Source organism: Osmia lignaria, chromosome 9 (assembly GCF_051020975.1).
Source record: "Osmia lignaria lignaria isolate PbOS001 chromosome 9, iyOsmLign1, whole genome shotgun sequence".
NCBI classification, from domain to species: Eukaryota; Metazoa; Arthropoda; class Insecta; order Hymenoptera; family Megachilidae; genus Osmia; species Osmia lignaria.
The window spans coordinates 14,400,157-14,420,534 of record NC_135040.1 but is presented as its reverse complement, the minus strand read 5'-3'; the positions used below and the strand labels follow the sequence as shown (position 1 = coordinate 14,420,534).

General features: G+C 39.5%; 2 protein-coding genes across 11 annotated transcripts in view; one reads left to right on the top strand and one right to left on the bottom strand.

Annotated features, from left to right (window-relative positions):
- The window catches only part of ETHR (ecdysis triggering hormone receptor), a 48,272-nt gene that overhangs the window by 10,646 nt on the left and 17,248 nt on the right, over window positions 1–20,378 (top strand). For 2 of the 10 annotated variants that reach the window (XM_076690128.1, XM_076690127.1), the window contains 3 exons: window positions 9,641–9,809; window positions 14,578–14,693; window positions 14,766–14,928. In XM_076690128.1, the coding sequence (XP_076546243.1) occupies window positions 14,613–14,693; window positions 14,766–14,928 (244 nt within the window). In that variant the 5' untranslated portion in view covers window positions 9,641–9,809; window positions 14,578–14,612. Of the gene's footprint in view, window positions 1–9,640; window positions 9,810–12,366; window positions 14,447–14,577; window positions 14,694–14,748; window positions 14,929–20,378 lie in introns of those variants that run through there. The other 8 variants (XM_034333556.2, XM_034332912.2, XM_034333190.2 and 5 more) reach the window with 7 other exon arrangements.
- On the bottom strand, window positions 563–6,136 carry LOC117602802 (uncharacterized). The gene is made up of 8 exons (XM_034321283.2): window positions 5,836–6,136; window positions 5,292–5,399; window positions 5,020–5,165; window positions 4,470–4,632; window positions 4,123–4,279; window positions 2,327–2,476; window positions 1,586–2,039; window positions 563–1,514 (listed from the first exon to the last, which is right to left on the bottom strand). Exons 1-8 carry the CDS (start codon window positions 6,053–6,055, stop codon window positions 1,269–1,271), a joined length of 1,644 nt encoding a protein of 547 aa, XP_034177174.2. The 5' UTR covers window positions 6,056–6,136; the 3' UTR covers window positions 563–1,268.

Sequence of the window (20,378 nt, the reverse complement as noted above, 5' to 3'; positions counted from 1 at the left end):
ACAAATGATTGCACGTGGAAGAGATAGCGTAAACCGTTAGCCAATGGAAGATTTCCAAGTGTTTCAAGTGTTTGGAAAGAATCGTTGAAGAAGAACGAATAGAAAATTCATATTTTCTTGTTGTTGCAATATCAGCCTACGAGAGATATTCGGTGATTTTGATTGGCTTGAAAGGTAGTTAATTGTTTTGATTACAACAGGCGATCATCGTTGGACGAGTATTTTGCGTGTTACGCAACTTTGATTGAACGTCTGATTGGGTCAAGTGGTGAGAACAATAGTTGGTATCTGTCGGTCTCCTCTTCGTCGGGCATAACCCTATTTTACAATCTTAATTTATCACATCCGCGGCAACTTTAGCCCGACGGTGCAGGCTTCCGACGTGCCGGAAGTGTCACTTTGACGTCTCGTTTCGTGACCGATAAGCTAGCGAAATGAAAAAGAAACGGCAAGGTCGATCTCATCGTCCTCATTTTCTACTTTACACCTCGTATTTATCATTTTTATTAGGACTTCTTTTTCTCTCCGATCGAATAGCCAAGGTAACGAAGGTTAAGGTAGGTACGATACATCGTTTGCGTATGATTAATCGGTAGCGTTTGTCGAGTGTCATAACATCAGGCGTAACACCTTCGTTTTGAATAAACTTTATTGAATTTATTTGATAAATAAGTCACCGTACACACGTGCAACGCATCGGAGTATCGCATATTTGTATCGATCAATGGGTCCATAGGAAGAATTACTCTTAGTCTCAGCTCGGTAAGCTGTATATATTTAACACATGAATGATACATCAACTTCTCGCGAAATCAATAACGATAAATCCTTCTAAGCGTTTCGTTAGATTCAGAACTATGTTCCGTCATTGATATCTCAAGACTTCAATGCCTCGACGCGTGATAATTTATTAACTGATTCGTCTTTCGTTTCTAAATGATCAAAATTTTCTGAAAAGATTGACGACCGTTACCCACGGTTCGTCGAAATTTCGCGTATCTCGATCGAACCGAAACGAACCCAAGCGGTCGCTGAACATAAATAAGAAATTCCAACTAAAAATAACTAGATCGTGAGCTAGATTGAAAAACAATTGGCACTCCGAAAGTCTTGAGAATCGTAGCCGTGAGCCTGCTCGCTGGCCTCTAAAGCGAATTCGCAAAACTTTCAGCGCGAGCCACGTTATTTCGCGACTAATTTCGAGTAAGCGGCGGCGACTCGCTCGATATCGTTTCATTATAAAAGCGTAGCACGTATCGATATCGGCATCAGACGCTCTTCTCGGAAATGGTACTTCTGATGCTTCTGTTGCTGTCCATCCTCTGCAAGGTACGGGGTTGCCTCTGGGCACGAACGGGTGTTTCGCGGTCGCTACCCACCCTTCTCAAGCTGGTATCCCTTTCGATACGAGCGTTTTTCGGTGGTACGGGACCCCTTATGTTCGTGTACACCACGTACACAGCCAGGATACCGACGACGAACATGGCCACCCCGACCCCGCTCACTGTACCTACCTGAAAAATCATTTTTCCTCAATTTCTCTTTCAAACTATTTTTTATTGTAAATCGTCTTCAATCTACTGACCACCGTCCACCAATCGCTGTCGTCCATTTCGGAAACAAGAACTCGAGTAGCTTCGTCGTCGTCGTCGTCGTCGTCGTCGTGTAATAATTTAATCTGTTTAGGCGTAGTCGCGCAACCGGTCTTCGTACCTTTTTCTTTGGTAATTAATTTCTTGAACATACTCGGCATTTCGCCATCGTCATCATCGTCGTCGTCGTCCTCGTCGTCGTCGTCGTCATCGTCGCCGTCCTTATCGTCGTCGTCATCGTCATCCTCGTTACCCCAATGCAACTTCACTTTATTCTTGTTGACAACGATGCTCCCAAGAGTTTGTAGCTCGGCTGCCTTTACTTTCATCGACAGTTCGAGAGACGAGGGTACCGATTGCGATTCTTTCGCCTGATCGGCCAAGACGTTCGTTAACACGTTGTTCCAGTCAACGGGGTTTACCTGATTTTTGCATTTCTTCTTTTTGCTAATTGAAAGTAAATATAGTTTCTGTTATGATACAAAGATTATTCGATAGCTTGCGTGAGAGAAGAAATTTAGAAAAATATAAATATGTTATGTATTTCTGCAAACCTTTGATAAAAGGTAACCAATAAATAAAATAAGTCACGTATTAACTGTAATTTATATGACAGCCTTTGAATGGTTTCGCGGCCACTTGAATCATATATTAGCTACGTGTAATTTTATTGTAACTATTGTACACTTAACTTGGTTCCAATGAAATTGTACAAGAAAATTAACGATGCTCACCACAGCGTGTCTAACGCTTTCGCGTACACTTTTATCGCGTCCTCGAGCCATCTTACGTCCCTCAATTCCTCGCTGTCGAATCTCCCATTGTCTTTGTTCGACCACCATTTCGATTTTTCCACCCTTGTTTCTAATCCGGCGAATTCATTCCTGATACAAAAGAAATTAATAATTATTTATTTACCGCGGAGAAGGATTAGATCGATGCCTTTCGAGAGATACGGTAGAAATTTAGAGCACAAAGGGCTGAGAATCCTGCAATTATTCTGGGAAAATACAGGGGATCCTTATAAGGGAAACAAAGGGAGTATTTTGATGAAAATTTAAGATTCATCCCCATGCGAAGGGTGTGAATTTCATTCGAAGGCTTGCGCTTTTAGTTTCATTCGTTTCGAGACGATAGAATAGACGTCTGATTCGAGTAATTAACATTTAAAATAATTTGCAATTATAACGATTCTTAATAAAAACTTTGTTATACGTTAGGAATGCGCTAAGTATAGAAGGAAATCGATTTATGATGTAAATTGGTTATGAACGTTTAGAATATTATTTTTATAAACAAAAGTAGTTATGCGGTTATGCAAATTACTGTCTAGACTTGTCAAGATATGCAAGATAAAACTTTGAAATTTTTTACTGGATACATAATGAACTTTCTTATCACGCGTGTACACTGGGTTATATTACGCGTACGATTAATTGCACGATTAGAAGTAATGACTATGTTCCATTTAAATGTGTCAACCCTGACGCAATTCTTTCTGTACGTATGTAAATGTGATCGGTAGAATCCTGCGCCAGAAATAGCAATGCATTCTCGCTCGTTGAGACAAGTTTTTTACGGAAAACGACAATAGTTTGCATCAATACAAATTTAACCCCTTCAGCAATGAATTTTTTAAATACACAATTACTAGAATCAGTCTTGACTAAACATTTAAAAAGCCAAGAAACATCGATTACTCTCCATTTTGTTTCTCGTTCCTACACGTACCTGTGTATACTTATTTCTAAAAAAAGAAAAGGATCAGCCCCGTTTCGTTACGACAGAAAAATCATGAGTCACCCGAGTCCGTTCGATTCGTTTCTAATCGTTCATTCTAATATTTATGGACGTAATTACGTTGAACGGTAAACTGGTGAAGTTTACACAACAACTACGAGAAAATTGTCTGCTTTTGTGCGCCTCCTGAGTCACTCGTTGATGTTAATAAACGGCACTTTGGTTATTCAATCATCAAAGTTATTTTAACTAGCAGCTTATTAACGTACGTAGCTGAGCGAATTTTTTAAGGTTCCTGAATATCTTTGAAAACAAATTCTGCCCACCCTTCACCCCGAGTTATGTAATTCGAAAACATGAAAGTCATGGGTATTTCTGAGCATTAGGGACGGAAAAGGGACGAGGGTCGAAAAGAATCATTCAGGTTCGAAATGAGAGATCTAGCGCCGCAAGTATCGACGTGAAAGGGCGAAAAGGACGAAAAGTTGGAAACCTTGCAATTACCCTATCCTATGCAAAGGGTGCGAAATACAAACAGCAAAAAAGCTTGGGAAAGGAAAGGTAGCGTAAAAAAAACTACAAGGGGAAACATATTTTATTTGTCTCGGATCACGATGATCCGTCGAGCAATAATAATTGTACAAATATGCATTGATTACGAATCGTTAAGTGGTCTTTTTATTGGTGTCAAGTATCTAATTGTGGGATGTAGAGTTCTCGGATTGGCAATTATTAATAACGCTGGAGTTTAATAGTAATAAACATTGCTATTTAATAAAATGATAGTTACCTAGAGTCTTCCAGAAGTAGTATACTATTGGTGGAATTGAGATGGTTTAGGTGCCCCTCGAGGCGTCCTTCGCTGACAATTAAAACAGTAGAATTGATGGGTTTGCTGAAGAACCCGTCTTCCGGTGTTCCAATGTGCACTATGTGCGTTGTCAAATCTGTAAATGAAATATTGTCTTCCCTACGTAAATTACTCAATAAAGATCGAAATTCGTAAATTACTATAATTAATTCCCTTAGAAATGCTAATGACGTCTCGGCTAGGGGGTGTAAAAAGCTTAATGATAAAAGTTTGAGAACAATAGGCAGAAGAAAGAGTCGGTAAATGATCGTACAAATGGCTCGTACCGTCTTGATCACCGTCGTACACCAAAACACAAAGACCCTTCTGAATAGCAGCCATTGTTAGTTTTTTCGCGATGTTTTGAGCGTCGTCCTCGCCATCCTCGTCGGCGTTCACCACCAGCGTGAACGACTTCCACTTCAGTTCCTCTATGACCTTCATCGTTCCCTGATACAGAAAATCGTTAACTGACAGCGCAGAAATTCGTCTTTTCTATTTTATCATCGATCGTTTGACGTTAATCAATTTGTAACGATATCTTCGAATTCGAATAGAAAATACTGCATTCCATTTTACGGTGGAATTCGATTTGAAACGAACACGTTTGTTTGATTGGATCGTATTAATCGAACGAGCTCTCCTACCTCGATCACGATACTCTGTAATTCATTTATTACTCGTGTCTATAATAAACGCTATGTGCGTCAGTAGTTAAAATCACATTTATATTATCTTTACGATGCTGTCGCCGCGATTATTACCTGATAAAAGCTACTACTAAATTAACATAGACACGTAGATGAAATAATTCATAGGCAAATCATTTATTTATACCTGGACCAAATAAGAATCAGATTCTTTTGCCAGATGATGAAGATAAGGGGAATTCGATGCTCGTCTCACGATATGAGGCACTTTCAGCACCGACGTTATCTTGTGTACGGCTTCCGCATTTGTCGCAGTATCCGGCCCGATAATTCCTGAATAGTACGGACAATTCAATGAACGAAGAATAATGTTCGTCGTAGTGACTTTCTAGCGTTTAGTTTCCCGTTTAATTTCACTTGGGAAAATCCTACGATCGATGCTCTTAATGGTAGATTTACCTAAATAATGAGGCGGCTGCAAGCAGTTTGTGTCCGCCCCCACGAGAGCCTTCATTGCTGCCTTCAAAGCACCAGCTATACTGCCGCACGTATCGACAACAGTTAGTTCTGGAAAAAGAATAACACTGTATCATTCATTATCACGAGAAATCAAAGATATTTATTTAACTAATTGAAATCTATTGTTCGAACGCTGCAATCAACCTCCAACTTGTTACACGCTATAAATTCTGATCTACTAGGAAACTGGAATGTTTCCTTGACACCGTTTCTTTTTCATTTTTTGCTTCCCTTGTTTTACTACGCCGTTTTTACCACGTCGATTTTATTTACTTGTATTTTATGTCGCATTCAGTGTTGGATAATTAGCATGTTTCATGAATTGCATTAGGGGTGTTTAAAGTAGGTCAAATTTTGTCGAGAACCGTACCGTGCGCGTCGCCGACCTTCCGGACCGATTATTGGTATCTGTAGGGGAGCGTACTACGAGGAATAGTTGACGGAGGGAAATACACGGTTAAAGATGACAAAATCTCTAGTTTACCGATGTCATAGCCGGCAGACTTGTTATTGTGTAGTTCAGCGAGCAACTTGGCAGCTTCGTAAAGTAGCACGCCCCTGGCAGACAGTTTCCTGCAGGACGGATCGTCGTGAATGCTAGTTAGCAACGAGATCTGCGCGTGATTTCCGCATTCCGTTTTTACGCCGCAAGTGCAAGCGCAAATTATGCCTAACAGCACCAGGAACCATCTCGTATGATCCATCGTCCTTCGATTCTTCCCTATCCTTCTTTCTAGCGCATTCCTTCGTTGTATCCACCAAATTTCTTCAATTATGTCGAATAATTAAACAGCTCTGCACCACTCACTTGACGTCGTTTCGTCTTCAGTCCTCCCTATTGTTATCTTTCCACCAGTGTTCCTAAAGTATCGCACTAAACTTTCGCGGAATCGCGTAGAACGCGCTGGGCTCTCGTGCGACAACGAAGACGTGCAAAGGTGCCCGACGAAGCTTCCCCTTCGAACTACGGACCTTGGTAGTGAAAATCGGAAGCTTTATAAGGAAGCCAATGCGACATGTATTAGGCGAATTTCTACGGTTTTAGGCTCCGATGAACGCGCGCTGCCAGGCGTTCTCAAGACGACCTTGCCGCCATTCTTCCCCGACTATCCACTATCTTTCCTTCGTTTATTTCATTCTTTTCCATTTCATATCTTTTCGCTCTCTCGATCAATATAGGGTCAATTGATTTTTATAATAAATCCAATTTATGATAATGATATCAATGCTTGAGAAAATTGATAGGGATCGAAAGTGTAGATAGATTGAAGATAATTTGATAAGTGTGGTTCCTTGAATTTTTGGTACGGTGAGAACCTCTCTTAATCGTGTGGTAAGCTCGTTAGCATACTAGACTGTAAATCCTTGGTTGCACAACCTTACCCTTGCATAACTGCAACCACGACTGATTAGAATGCATCATCCGCAAGAAATCGTTGCGGTTTGCTATCGGCAGGGAAAGTGATCAAACGGTGGATCGACTTTCGAAACATTTCACTTCCAGATAACGACTATTGTCAGAGATGGACTGTCAAGATTTATCAAGATTTATCAGGATTTATAAATCCTTTCGCCTTCGATCTTCACGTATCAGAGTGTTAAGAATATGAAACAAAAACTTTGATCGACAGTCGTTGAAATCATACTTGCAAACGCAAGTAGAGAAGAAATCATAAATCCTTCGTAAACCGATAATAAACAAGTTCAGCTTATTTAACGGTGAATAGGAAGGTATGAACGCACTTCCTTTATTATCCACGCAATCAAAGCTGATCGTTTCATCATATCGCAAGCCTAAGGCATTTTTTCAATGTTTTTCATTTACCTTTGGTTTCTTTGCATATCGTCACTGAAGAAGGCGGGTAACAGTTGTGCGTTTTATCATTTTTTCTTTTCTTCCCTCACCTGGCGACGTGAATCGCTTTCTGAATCGTAACGCGGGTAACGGGATATGTAATGTTAGCCATGGTAGGAGAGGAATATTTAATGACACGTTGCCAGGGAAAATTGAATGTTCATGCACGGGGTATTTTGCTGGCAGTGGTGCAATCGAGAAAAAGGAAACGGTTAATTGAAAACGTTGCGATATTATCTTTCCTCGCTATGAGGTTTCCTTTTTCTTTCATTTTATTACGAAGAAAATTAGACGTTTCATTGTTCCTGGGAGAATTTCCTTTAATTTTTCTTCAAAGTATTTTATTATAAAATATTTATTGAAAAAATAGTACAACTTTTAATTATTAAATATTCACGGAGAAGGGTGAGAATGCGGGACATCATTCTTCCTGGGGAAGATTATAGTATCTCATCATTCGATGAAAAATTTATTTGTTGCATCTGAGATCATTTTTTTTCTCAGTCACGCAATCATGAAATCGTCTTTTTTTTTTTTTCTCTAATTGATAATCGTTTAATTGCCACACAAGATGAGTTAGTTAATGTAGGTTCACACGTTTCAAGCATTTTTATGATTCCACGATCCGCTGTATAAGTAGAATATCGAACACCTTGCGAAGATGATTACTTATATTTCACCTTGAATTCTTTTTCCTTTTATTATGTATGCTTGCAACGCGTGTCTGTGTGTCTGTGCATGCTTCTTAACTGAAATCCCTCAGGAATAAGAGATTTATTTATTTACGTAAGACGAGATGTGTCGTTGTTGTAGTTTCTCAAGTAGCGTTTGGTTAAGCAACAAACAAAGTGAAATATGCGAACGCGATGTAACATGAAATTGAATTTTACCGTGCAGCTAGATAGAATGTTGTAACAGAAGAGATTTCTGAAGATGGAAATATAATTCGCGAAATTGATTCTGCGAAATTTCTTTTGCCAGAGATTAACTTTTACGTTCGACGATGTTTTACTTAATATTTTTATTAAATCTAAGTGTATTTTTATTCTAATTAAACGTTAGAATTTGTTTTGTTGTTTTGTTTCTTCTCCATTAGAATATTTATTAGTTTGAGAATAAATTTGAAACTCATTTGCATAAGATTCGATAAAAATAGATTTATTGGAAGGCGAAGCAGGTGGCAGTAGAAATCAGGGGACAATATTCGCTCGCAGACTTCTCGTTAGCTGGCGCCACTCGCAAATATTTACAAAATTATTACTTTTAAAACACTTTTCACTAAAAACAGAAATTTAAAGGTAAGTCAAATTTCGCTTGATGGTATCTTTAAACTTATTTCTCCAAAAGAATGAAAATAAATTTGAAATATTAAAAAAAATTGCTAGAAAAATGTTAGAATATTTCTGAATAGCCGGCTGATTAAAAATAAACATCGAGGCCAGTTTCTAAGATCAAGTTTCGTCGGATTTTTCAGAAACGCTGTTTCATCGAAATCGCGTGAAATAGAGGGAACGTCTACGAGACTAGAATACTAATTCCATCAACATGGTAGATACGTTTACGATTGAAAAGCTGAAACAAGCAAAAAATTTGGTTGAAAGGAAAAGGCAAATGGCGTAGGCAGGGTTGATGTGTTTGCGTCACGCCGGGCATTACTTAGCTTGGCCCGGGACCAACAATAACAGTGAATCTTTTAAAACCGAGTCTTCCTCGAATCCTCAAACATCATCTCCAAAATGTTTCGCGAGTCGTCGACGCATCGTGTCTGTTTATCCATACATCTGTCCGACGTTTTGTAAATCCTTCAACGATTCGTTCGTATCGTAGATCCTTTCTATGCATGTTTCCATCTTGATTTACGTGTTTCTTAGTTCGTTGACGTGAAACGAACCGAAAACTACGCGATTTTAGATCTAAGAAAGTTTTCGCAAATGATGATTTTTCTGAAATTTTTCATTTAGAATTCATAGGGGTGCGAGGGTAGCTGCATGATAGAAAACACCCTCAACCTGTTGATTGCCATGGGTGGTCACCAGTGATCAATGAAAACGAAAATCATGTCGATGTTCTTAGGGGCTAATTAAGAATCTATAAACTTTTTCTTTTAAGGCGACACGGAACTAAATCCTCTCTGATGCGATTTCCTCTGCAAACACGAGAGCTCGGAAAAATCCAATTAAACTTTACTCCTTGGTAACTCGTCATGCTTATATTGAATAACTGTGATATTTCATCCAACTTGTACACTCTCGTTGTTTATATATTTTGTTAATAATATTTTATACTATCACCTTGAATTCAGTATCATCGAATAATCAAAAGAAAAAAGTCTAAAGTTAAAAGGCTTAAAGAAGAAACAGAAGAGGATTTTGATAAATCTGTTCCGTTGTAGGTATCGTTCTAAAAGATCGTTGTCTCTCCTTTTTTTTTCTAGATGTCGACGCGTTGGAAGCGAGTTGAAGTGATAAAATACGAGTTCTCAAAGGCGACATCGGTGAGATGAAGATGTTGGACACAAGCCATCCTGTTCAGAGAAACGGAACTTCTTCTGCAGATATTAATCAGAGTTCAGTGAAGCGGCAATCGGAAGATTGATCGATCAGGTACTCGTTTAAAATACGATTCTTGACTTCTCTCTTTTAGTCCTGTCATTTACAAGCTAGCATATTTTTATCATTTTTTCATTTCGATTTGCTGTTTTTTTTTTTCTTTTTCACTTCGAGTAACGCGTTATAAGGCTTCTTAGCGCGAAGAGCGAGATACGGTGAACTTTATTCGATTACAATTTAACCGGATGTCGAGGGTTTGCGATGCAACAAGGACACCCTGTTCCCTCGATTACGTGCTCTCGCCATTAAATGTTTGCATCCCGTTGATTCGTGTCACACGAAACCCTACGGCTCGTTATATTAATTCATCGAGCCGACGGGACGGGACGCGACGTGTCGGCTCGTTTTACACGATACCCTATACATATTTCGTCGAGCGCGTTCACCAAAGTGCGATCAGAGAAACCGTATCTTTATCTTCGATTCGTCTGGACGAGCAAGATACAAATGATCCTGTCATACGGGACACGGGTGTATGAATACAGGCTAATGTCGTTGAAAGTGCAGCTCGTCGAAAATTTGTGCCACCGAGCACAAAAATCAACCGACTGGCACGATTTCGGAACCCTCGTTTCTTTCCGTACTTTCCAGGTGTACTTGCGTCTTCAATCGTTTCGAAGAACAGCCTTTCTTTCGTCGAAGAATTTTCACTCGCTGCAACTAATTGCTTGCCTAATTGTTCGAAAATTCGAGCTTGGATTCGAAATGGCAGCAAAATGATCTGTAAACTCTGGAATGGGTTGCTCGAGACGGAGCACGTGGGCGCAGGTGAAAATTGTTTGCTAAAAAGACGGCAATGGTAAATTGCAGTTAACCAGGTCGCGAAACAAGGGACAGGCCCGGATTCCCCGGAGAAATTTCGAGGTGGCCAATATATTCGAGAGATTCCGTGTCGCAAGATTCGTGAAAATGAATTGATACCGCTTCTTCCGGGTCCCGTATCAATCAGCGAATAACAAACACCCTCGGTAAATTAATTGACCAAAGTCTCGAGAGATGACGATGTCGATATGTTGTTACAAAATAATCTGAATTAATCTGAAACCGATCGAACTGTGATTGGAATTGGAAACCTATATGTTCTTTCAATAACGGTGATTAGATCGAAATTGAAATTATACAAAAATTCGTATTTTATTCCATTAGTCCGTTCAACCTCCGTGAAATAGGATGTTAATTAAATTTTTATCGTAATATCGCAAAGATTGCAGGTTCGGCTAATCACATTGTAGCGAACTAATCCACTTATCCAACTATGCAGCATGAAACTTGTATTCGGTAAACTTTCGAACTAATGCACCTCGCGTAACTATGAAATTTAATTTCACGGCACGCGTGACAGTGTCTCGTGTTTTCGCGTTTGATTTTGTTTTTCCTTCGAACGACGAATCTACTTGCAAAGAAACTCGTAGAAACAAGATTTCGAATATGATTTACGATGCTCCCTTGGCGAATACTCTTTTGATCGTCTCTTTCGATAACGACGTCACAGAGGAAAATTATAATACAGAGAGGATCGAAAAGAAAGTGTACGAAGAAAAATTTCGTATATGGTCCGAGGTTGAATTATTTCGTGATAAAAGAAACGAAGCGGCTAAACAACGATCGGCTGACATTTCCAGCTGAAAATAGCGAAATTGACAAACCGTTTCACTTCGATCGAACAAAGTGGATTGTGAGAGCCGAATGGAATGTGCTTGGATTCCTAATACGGAATTCCGTTTAACCTGTGCCTGCCTTCGTCTTTCGAAGTCCGTCTGCCAGCTCCGTGTAACAAATCGTACAACAGACGATCCTTTCGAAATGTCGAGAGAAATACGGTTCTATGAACGCTGGTCTTTCTTGCACTTCAACCGATTGCAAACAGGGAATAATTTTAACACTTTCATCGTTTGTCATTTCAACCAGGGCCGGATTGTGATTTTAATTTTCACTGGGACTAATTTTAATTAATTAAACCCCGAATTACGATGGTTACTTCGCCCTTTGATTTCAACAATAAATAAGCTTCGTTGGTTGAAATTTCATTTCAATTCTCTGATCGAAAGATTTTCTAACAGTTTCAATATCGACGATTATTGAGGAAAAAATTCAATTAGAGAAAGGGTATTATAGATTCTCAGAACAAAAACTATATAGAATCGGAAAGGATTTATACAATTTCTATATTGATAAAAATAATTGCTCTTTTGCGACTGAATCGAAGATAACATTCGAAATGAAATCTTTCCGTTGTTTTTCTTTCGATTGGACTTTGCGAAACGATCCGTTAGAGCCGGCTAGAGTCGAACTCCCGATGTTCAATCATTTCCGGCATTTCCAAATAATCTACAAAACTTTTCCCATCCTCTACATAAATATTCGCGTATTAAATTCTCACTTTTCTTTTCGCGTCGCTCAAGTATTATACAATCAGAATAAACATCAATTTTTAGTCTCTTGAAAGAAATATTTTAAAACCAACAATGCTTGGTAAAAAATTATATTAAAATTATTTTATTTGAAAAGTGAAAAGCGTGGTAAAATTTGAAAAAAAAAAAAAAAAAAAAAAATAGAGTTTATCAAAGGGGTCAGGAAAATCTCAGGGGTGTTATGGAAACACGCGTTCGAAAGGGTGGAAAAGAAAAGATGCGCACGCATGCGCGACGAAGGGCGACGCGTTCGGGAATCGTGGCGGGCCAAGCGATATCCATTCAGTTCACCGGTACTATTTGCTCGTGACGGTCGTCATTATTTGGGAAATCCGGCCGGTTCGTATTTCTCGTCCTCGCCTGTGGATTCCCGACTCCTGTTTCATGTTTCGAAATCCGATTTCGATACGAATTACACGCAAACGCGATGTGTCGTGGTAAAAGTGTAAAGAAAATTCGTATAAGGAAGAGACAGGCGTAGAAGAAGTTTGTGAAGTTTCATGACCAAGTGATACGACGAAAATAAAATATTCCCTTATTTATTAAAATAATTATATCAAGAGTCGACAAATTAATTCTATGTCTACAAATAATGGAATACGCGAACGGTATATTTATTCCCGACTACCGATACATTTATTTATCTTTACATCTCTGAAGAGAATAATTGCTTCGTCATTAATCAAAATCAAGAAGAACAGAGAATGATTAATACTGTTCTTCTAAAGCGAGAGCAACAAGAATCGACAGGTAAAGATAATTTTTCATAAGAGGGTGAAATCGTGTCGGGTAGAATGAAACGATTTTGTACGATGTTTAATTACGGTATAATTAAAGACGAGAAATGTTCGAAAATGAGCTTCCGTTCATCTTGTTTGCGGAACCGGAAGGCGTGAGCCACTGGCGGTATAAAGTAAACAATCATCGCAAACAGTATAATGAATTTCGACATTAATTAGAGACGCAGTGTTTCATTGATGTTAATATGATATTCGATTAAATATTCTCAAATAGAAAATTTCAATAAAACTGTAGTTAGTTCAGGTTAATTATTCGGGTTACATGGAAACTATTTTCGGATGCGAAAATTAATAGAGATCGTTAGGGTAGGTCGTTTCGTGAACGCAATTCATATCTAATTGGCACGTACGATCGGATGAAAGGAGCTAGAATTAGATTTCGAATAGATTTCGATAGCATAAAAGTTAATTGATGTCAACCGACCGACCCATATACTGCACTTATGGAAGATAGACAGCAGAACGGTGCAATGAATACGGGGGTGGAAACGTTTGTCTCCCGTGGATAGATTCACCTCTGGAATAAGAAGTATTTCCACGATAAATTGGAAACGTTTCTTTATTTTTATCGCGTTTCTTTTAAACAAAGTAGCCACGAATATTCGATAGAAAAATAAAAAAAAAGAAGTGGGTGAAAAGGATGAAAGGGGACCAAAAGGGACACGAATGAATTAAATTTGAAATTCATCATTCCGAAGGATCCACCAAAGTGTTAACTTAAAAACAAAACCCGTGTTCCGCTGGGTTGACAACTGATTAACGTTGTTGCAAGTGTGGTTGGAAGGAAGCGAAGAAGCAGTTTATAATGTCACTTAATACCGGCGCGTTAACGAAAGCCACGGTTGCCTGGAAGTTAAAGGAAACCGTATCATCCTACGCTCGTTCAACGGGCCTGGCGTTTTTCCTTCAACGATACCCCATGGATTTTGCTCGTTCGATTGCGCGCCTGTTCGCCGCTGTTTGCCCAGTTTCGCCGCCGATTCGCGTCGGTTCGAACGTCAAGCTGCCGACATAAAAAACAGAAGTTATCGACTCCGATGACCGATGACGCGCCACTTGTAACCCGGTGATCTGTAAATAATGTAACTTGCTTACTTTTTTTCTTTTCACGCGTGTCACGTGGTGCGGGCGCGCGTGTGCGCGTCTATGAATCGTAGCAGAGATCGTCGCGCGAATACAGAGTGCGCGAGGGACATTGGAAAAATCGTGGCGAGAACGTACGCGATGAACGATTGATGCGAAGCAAGTATCGTGACATCGTTGCGACACCAGCGACGAAAGGACACGCGATTGAAAAGCTTCCTGACCAAGGACCCAGACCGGACGAAAATGTTGTCCACCGTGTCCAGCGTGTCCCTCGAATTCAATTCCTCCTACTATGCGACCGTGATTGGGAACAACAGTCTCGATGGATTATCCGGTACAACGCCTCTACCTAAGCTGTATTTTTTTGAGATTTTTCCTGCCTTCGTTGTTTCAAGCTTCGTCCAAAAAAAAAAAAAAAAAAAGAAATTGTTAAATTGACCGAAGGTTAAACGTTGATTTTTCCAGTGATCGAGTCTGAGAATTCAACGAAAGGACTTTACATGTTGCCAGCTTACATTCGCACCACGTCCATGGTTGTCTGCATAATAGTGATGGCCCTCGGTATAGTGGGCAATCTTATGGTCAGTTTGACGAATTGTATCTAAGATCGCTTCGAAACAAATGTTACGTAAATAGTTTGCTTGTGTGCGTAGGTGCCATTGGTGGTATTCCGGGGTAAGGACATGAGGAACAGTACCAACATCTTCCTGGTGAATCTGAGCGTGGCCGACCTTTGCGTTCTACTCATCTGCACGCCCACCGTCCTCGTCGAGGTCAATTCCGGGCCGCAAGTATGGCCACTCGGCGAACACATGTGTAAGTGATCATCGTGAAACGTATAATTTAGTATCCGTCCACCTGTGTGCGTTAATCGATTAAAGGAACCGACCGAGGAGGTTCCCTTATAAATCGAATTCTTATCGAAAGATTTTTCAATAACAGCAAGTTTCTATAAAACTTGCTATCTTAGATGATTTTGGAAAAAGTTCAAAAGATCGTAGAGATATAATCTCTTAAATATTCGTGATTTACGTGGCGAAATGATTGAGCTCGAAGGCGGATCAATTTCAGATCAGCTTCGGTGAGAATATCTGCTGGACAAGTACGCGGATAAGCGTAAAATCGTGTCGGGATCGTTGGCTATCGAGAGGAACCGATCGTTTGTTCGGCAATTAATTTACCTCAAGTGTGATATCGCGCACGCTTCGTCTGTTAACCGCTCGTGGCCGAATTCGTATTCCATTTAGGGAGGACTGAAAGGAATCTGTGCTATCCTTAATTGAATTTCGACGTCGATACGTTTACCACCGTACCATTGGACTTGATCCAAGAAAGTGTAATCGTTTGAAAGCGTTTCTAGCGATGCTACGTCTCTTTGTGTCGTAGTTAAACGCGTTTAACGTGGAAACATATGTCTCGTTCCGTTTTTCTTTTCCTATTAGTTAGAAATTCAGCAGAGCTGTTTATTCGCTGGATCATCAACGTCCTCGTGGCAACCTCGAGTTAACTAGGCGCGAAGTGTTTCGCACTCTCAAACTGCTTAAACCTGAATCGCATTAGCACCGTCACTTTTCCAGTAACTGAACGCAGCTTTTACCTAGAGTGCACGCTCGTTTCGGTAAACAGAAATCGCCCGACCTCGTTTTACCATGTTAAATTTTAAATATTTAAATTATTCGTTTTTTTTTTTTCTGTCGTTATTGTAATTCTTCGTTTATCGGAAAATCAATGACGCCCACGATGAAACTTTCTTTCATTCCCGTGTGAATGGAGTAATTAAAATCAGTCACGTAGGTGATTTCTCTTTTAATTCATTAACGAAATTAATTATACCAGGAGCGTGGCAGCTTGTTTCTGATGAAAAAAAGAGGATGAACAGCGACGAGACAGAATCTGTAGAAAGTCGTAATTAATGACGGCAGTATGCGGTTACGTTTGCCTTCATTTTACATAAACCCTTGAAATTTCATGATCATTAGGCATCTCGACCTCGAGCAGAATTTTACATCAGCCTAATATGTAGGCCAGCCGGGGAAGCATTATAAAATTTATTGGATTCACTTGCTTTCCGTGCGAACTTGGTATTATAAAGTACCTTGGCCTAGGATTCTGAACAAATATTTCAGTATGTCTTCGCGTAACCTAGTGTCACAAGTATATAGAGGGTAATTTAAAAGAAAAAATTGTAGGCTTTCCTTTCAACTTTCTCAAAGTAACAATGCACCGTTCTGTACATCAGTTATCCAAAATCCTAACTGAGCTATTTCATCTAGAGGTAGCTTAATCATCTAATAAGTCTGACAATAGAATACACTAAAGGAGCTGAAAAATTCATGAGAATCCTCGAACGAAGCGGAGAACAACGAAAGTACCATGAAATCCACCGCATTTTTCGTTATGTCATGCAATATTCTTAAGACAGTCTTACGATCGTTGAGATTCGTTCCACTTCTCGCTTTCTCGTACCTTTCGCGTGAAAACACCTGCGAAAACACTTTCTGTATCTTCAGATTCTGCATAGATAATCAACCAACTCGTTTTCTAGCTGAGACTTTGTAAATTTTGAAATTGGCCCGAATGATTTTACAAAGTACACTTTAGTACTTAGTTTTATATATTTCATCTTCTGTCGCGATTTATCCTCGGTCCTCCCTTTCCATCGGTTTTACCCACTTTCTCTTCTTTCTTTTTCCAAGGAAACCCGAACTTCACCGAGATATATTGCTGTTGGATTACCTTATCTCTACAATTTTTTGTTTCTCTCCATCCCTCTGCCACGCCAACCCCTTATTGGCCACTTTAAAAAGCTCATCCGGTAAACGGAAACCACGGATTGTCAGATTTGTAGGAGTTTCTTTTCATCCGACCCACTTTTCGTTGCTTTCCACGTTCGAAAGAAAAGCTAAGGAAAGTTGCACCGTTGCGTTTAAGTAGAATTAATCAGCTCGTCTTTCGCCCCCTTCGATTCGTTGACGAGTTACGAGTCCCCGGAACACGGTATTATACTCTTCTTTTTTTTGCGTTACGACACAACTTTTCTGCTTTCTCGTTGGTGGAACGAATGCAGAAAAGTAGGGTGGTGATGGAATCAAGCGGCGAACGTTGAAGACAGTGCCATTTCTGTGGGAGATTTTCGGGGAGCTTTTAGGGAGATTCCCTATCGGGGCAACATTTATCGTTGAATCACTCGTGTACCACCTTATAAATGGCAAAATTGTTTTGATTTCTCCGAAATTCTTAAGGGATGGAAGTGTGTCAGATTGGGTATCACCATCTTCGCAGGGCGATGGGGACGATGACTTGCCACTTACATGTTGTATTGCCACTTTTATGGTATTAGAAGAGATGACTTGTCTCTTAGGAGAATAGAATTCTCGTCATCCACAAGGGTCTGTACACTTTTTGTAAAAAGCTTTAATCTTCTTTTTAATTATAAAAAGTGATATGTTGTCATTTTTACAACATCCTGTACTGTACAATTGAGACCGATCACAGCACGAGTAACTTTGCGTTAAAAAGTCGAAGAAACATGCGAGGGTTGGGTAAGCAAAAGATCTCCTTTGGACAGTGTCGGTGGAAGACCATGAAGGGTCCCACAGCCCATGTGCGGTTTTATCGAGGAACCAGGGTAGCTAGCTTGATGGGAATAGCGTTTAGTTGTCTGGGTTTTATGGGACGCGTACGGTTCGCTTTAAGTTGATGTCTACCCTCTCGTTCAGGGTGTATTTCTCTCGCATTCCTAACGTTCCACTTCAGCAACGAACAACTGACGTGTCAGAGTTGCGTTTCTCTAATCGAGCCCTCTATATTCGAACATTCTTAGCGTTTTTTGTTTTTTTTGTGTAAACCTTCTGGGCCTACCCTTTTGTAAAATTTGCAACACCAGGGGAATAGAGGCAATTGACAATTTCATGAGACACGATTTTTAATAATTCAATGATATCCCAGGGGTTTTGTAAATGATAAATTTATTAATTGTTCGAATTTTAATTAAACAGATATGCATCGTCAGGTTAAATTACCTTGCACATATTTTATGATAAAATTCTTTTACTTTCGTGCAGTATACTATGAATTTTTTAAAATACGTATCAACGGGATTAACTGGAAGGATTATCGTGAAACATTTTGATGAAGTAATTTGACGCTGAACAACTGTCGCATCGTGTTCGCGAAATTTCAATTCTATTCTCGTTTTATGCTCGTCGCCAGTTTCATTCGGGCATTAAAATAATCGACAGCACCAATTACCGGGTTTCAATTTGCCGTTTATCCGATTACATCGGTGTTCGTTCGTCAAACATAGTGATTTTGTAACCCGAGAATCACCGCAGATTCGAGAAAAGAAATATCTTTTATCCCAGAGAATAGATTTTCAACTATGACCGATTGGAATTTTCGATTTTTACCAAATTCTTCTAGGAAATGAACATCAAAGCTTCACAGAGGACGTTTATTGAAATCCTTTGAGTTCCAATGGCCTCATGGTTTTGTAAATGTAAATGAATATTTATTTTCCCTGATACATCGTTTCTATCGAACCACGATTATGCAGGCGTGATTGCGATTTTATTGCAAAACAGGTTTCGAACTCAAAAAAAAGCTTAATTAATAAGAATATGTCTGACTACACATGGACTTTTCTACTGCGACGATCCATGCGTTCAATCAGCCGGAGAAAATCTAGCGTGATTTTGCTTGTGAATGGTTATTCGAAATCTCTCTTGTTTTACGATTCGCACGAGCACGATTTTCACCGATTTCCTTCCTCGTAACTTGTCCACCATTGCCCTTTTTCCCTAAATTCATACTCTCGCTTATCCCACGTCTACCGTACGCGTAGCTTCCGGTTAAAATTAACTAAGAGACACTCCGGGCTGAACCAATTCCCTTGAAATAACAGCTGCAATATCCTTCTTTATTTAATTCTCAAAATTTACCCTTTTATCAAAAATTGTCAATTTTGTGAACTTTCAAATCATTGAATTCCAGTGATTTAGTTTTGTCACTAAAATACCACGACTAACATTTTTCCAAGCGTTACACGTGTTTGAATAGAAAAAAGAAAAGGGTGGAAAAAAGCAAAACGTGATAAAAGAATCATTATTTCGTATGACGTATGTTTTATAATAGTTTGATAACTCGCTCAGGGAACAAAAGTTCTGTTTTCGGTTCGTATGTGAAAAACTTCACGCGCGTGCTTCTATTTATCCCTGATAAATTGCCAAAATGACAAAGTGGAGTTTCTTCGGCTTAATGCTACGATACATCATCTGTTTTATTTCTTCTTTTCTACCTGGCAAATGCAAAAAATCAAGACCTGCTGTTTGAACAGGTGAATAGGAAATTTTCTTCCCTCTAGGCGGAATTGAATTATACTTGACGGATTTTATTTGTTAAAATTAGTAATAATTAAAATTATTACTATGGAAATAAGTGTGAATTATCGGTTTCCTTTTGGAAAGTATCATTGTGAAAGCGCGCTCAATCAGAAACACCCCTTTCCATTTCAAAGTCAATCTTTCGTGCTTCCCTTAGAGCGAGTAAGTAAATAGCAGAGGGGTTGTTTAACGCCCTTGAGCGACCAATAACTTTCACTCAAGCTGTAGCTCGAAATTACGCTCTCGATCCCAGAGGCGCAGCTGTTGTTTCTCATATTTATTTTCTTCCACATAGTACAGCTGCCTGACGACATAATCGCGATGTCGATCGTTCGCCAGACAACACCCGCAACAAGAAACAAACAGCACGGTTATCTAACAAGGCGCGAAATGTTCCTCGTTCACCGACTGTTTTTCTCGCGAATAAGAATACAATCTGCTAAACCGTCAAACATTTCAATCGTACTTCTGTCGCGTTCCCTTCTTTTATATTTATAACCCGAAAGTAAGACAACACGGATTTAGCCTTCGCTGTTCATAAATCAACGAGCAAGTGTCTACGGTTCGTTCACAAAAATAAAATCCTCCGTTTCGGATTAGGATCATTACGAGGGGATCGTGAATTTTCCTTCGGTTGTTTAGACGATACCCTCGCGGCAAACGGAAACCCTGTGCACTCGTAAAACCTGATTTTATATCCGCTCTCCGTGGGTTTCTTTTCAAAATGAAAGAAAAAACACGTGTCTAATGAACGATGAAGTTGCAAAGCCTATCGTGTTTAATAGAGACAGAGGGATTTGGGTCGCATAGGATTAAAAAGACAAGATATTTTGAAGATTCCCGCTTCTCCTATATCGTCGTCGCCAGTATACCGTTTTATGTTTT

Bases quoted from the DNA above. Each gene is read 5' to 3' on its own strand.
- LOC117602802 (XM_034321283.2), bottom strand. From the start codon at position 6,055: ATGGATCATACGAGATGGTTCCTGGTGCTGTTAGGCATAATTTGCGCT. The intron at 5,400-5,835 runs GTAAACTAGAGA...TTCTTTTTCCAG, and splicing joins GTCTGCCGGCTATGACATCG to AACTAACTGTTGTCGATACG. The intron at 2,477-4,122 runs GTAACTATCATT...CTTTTGTATCAG, and splicing joins CTACTTCTGGAAGACTCTAG to GAATGAATTCGCCGGATTAG.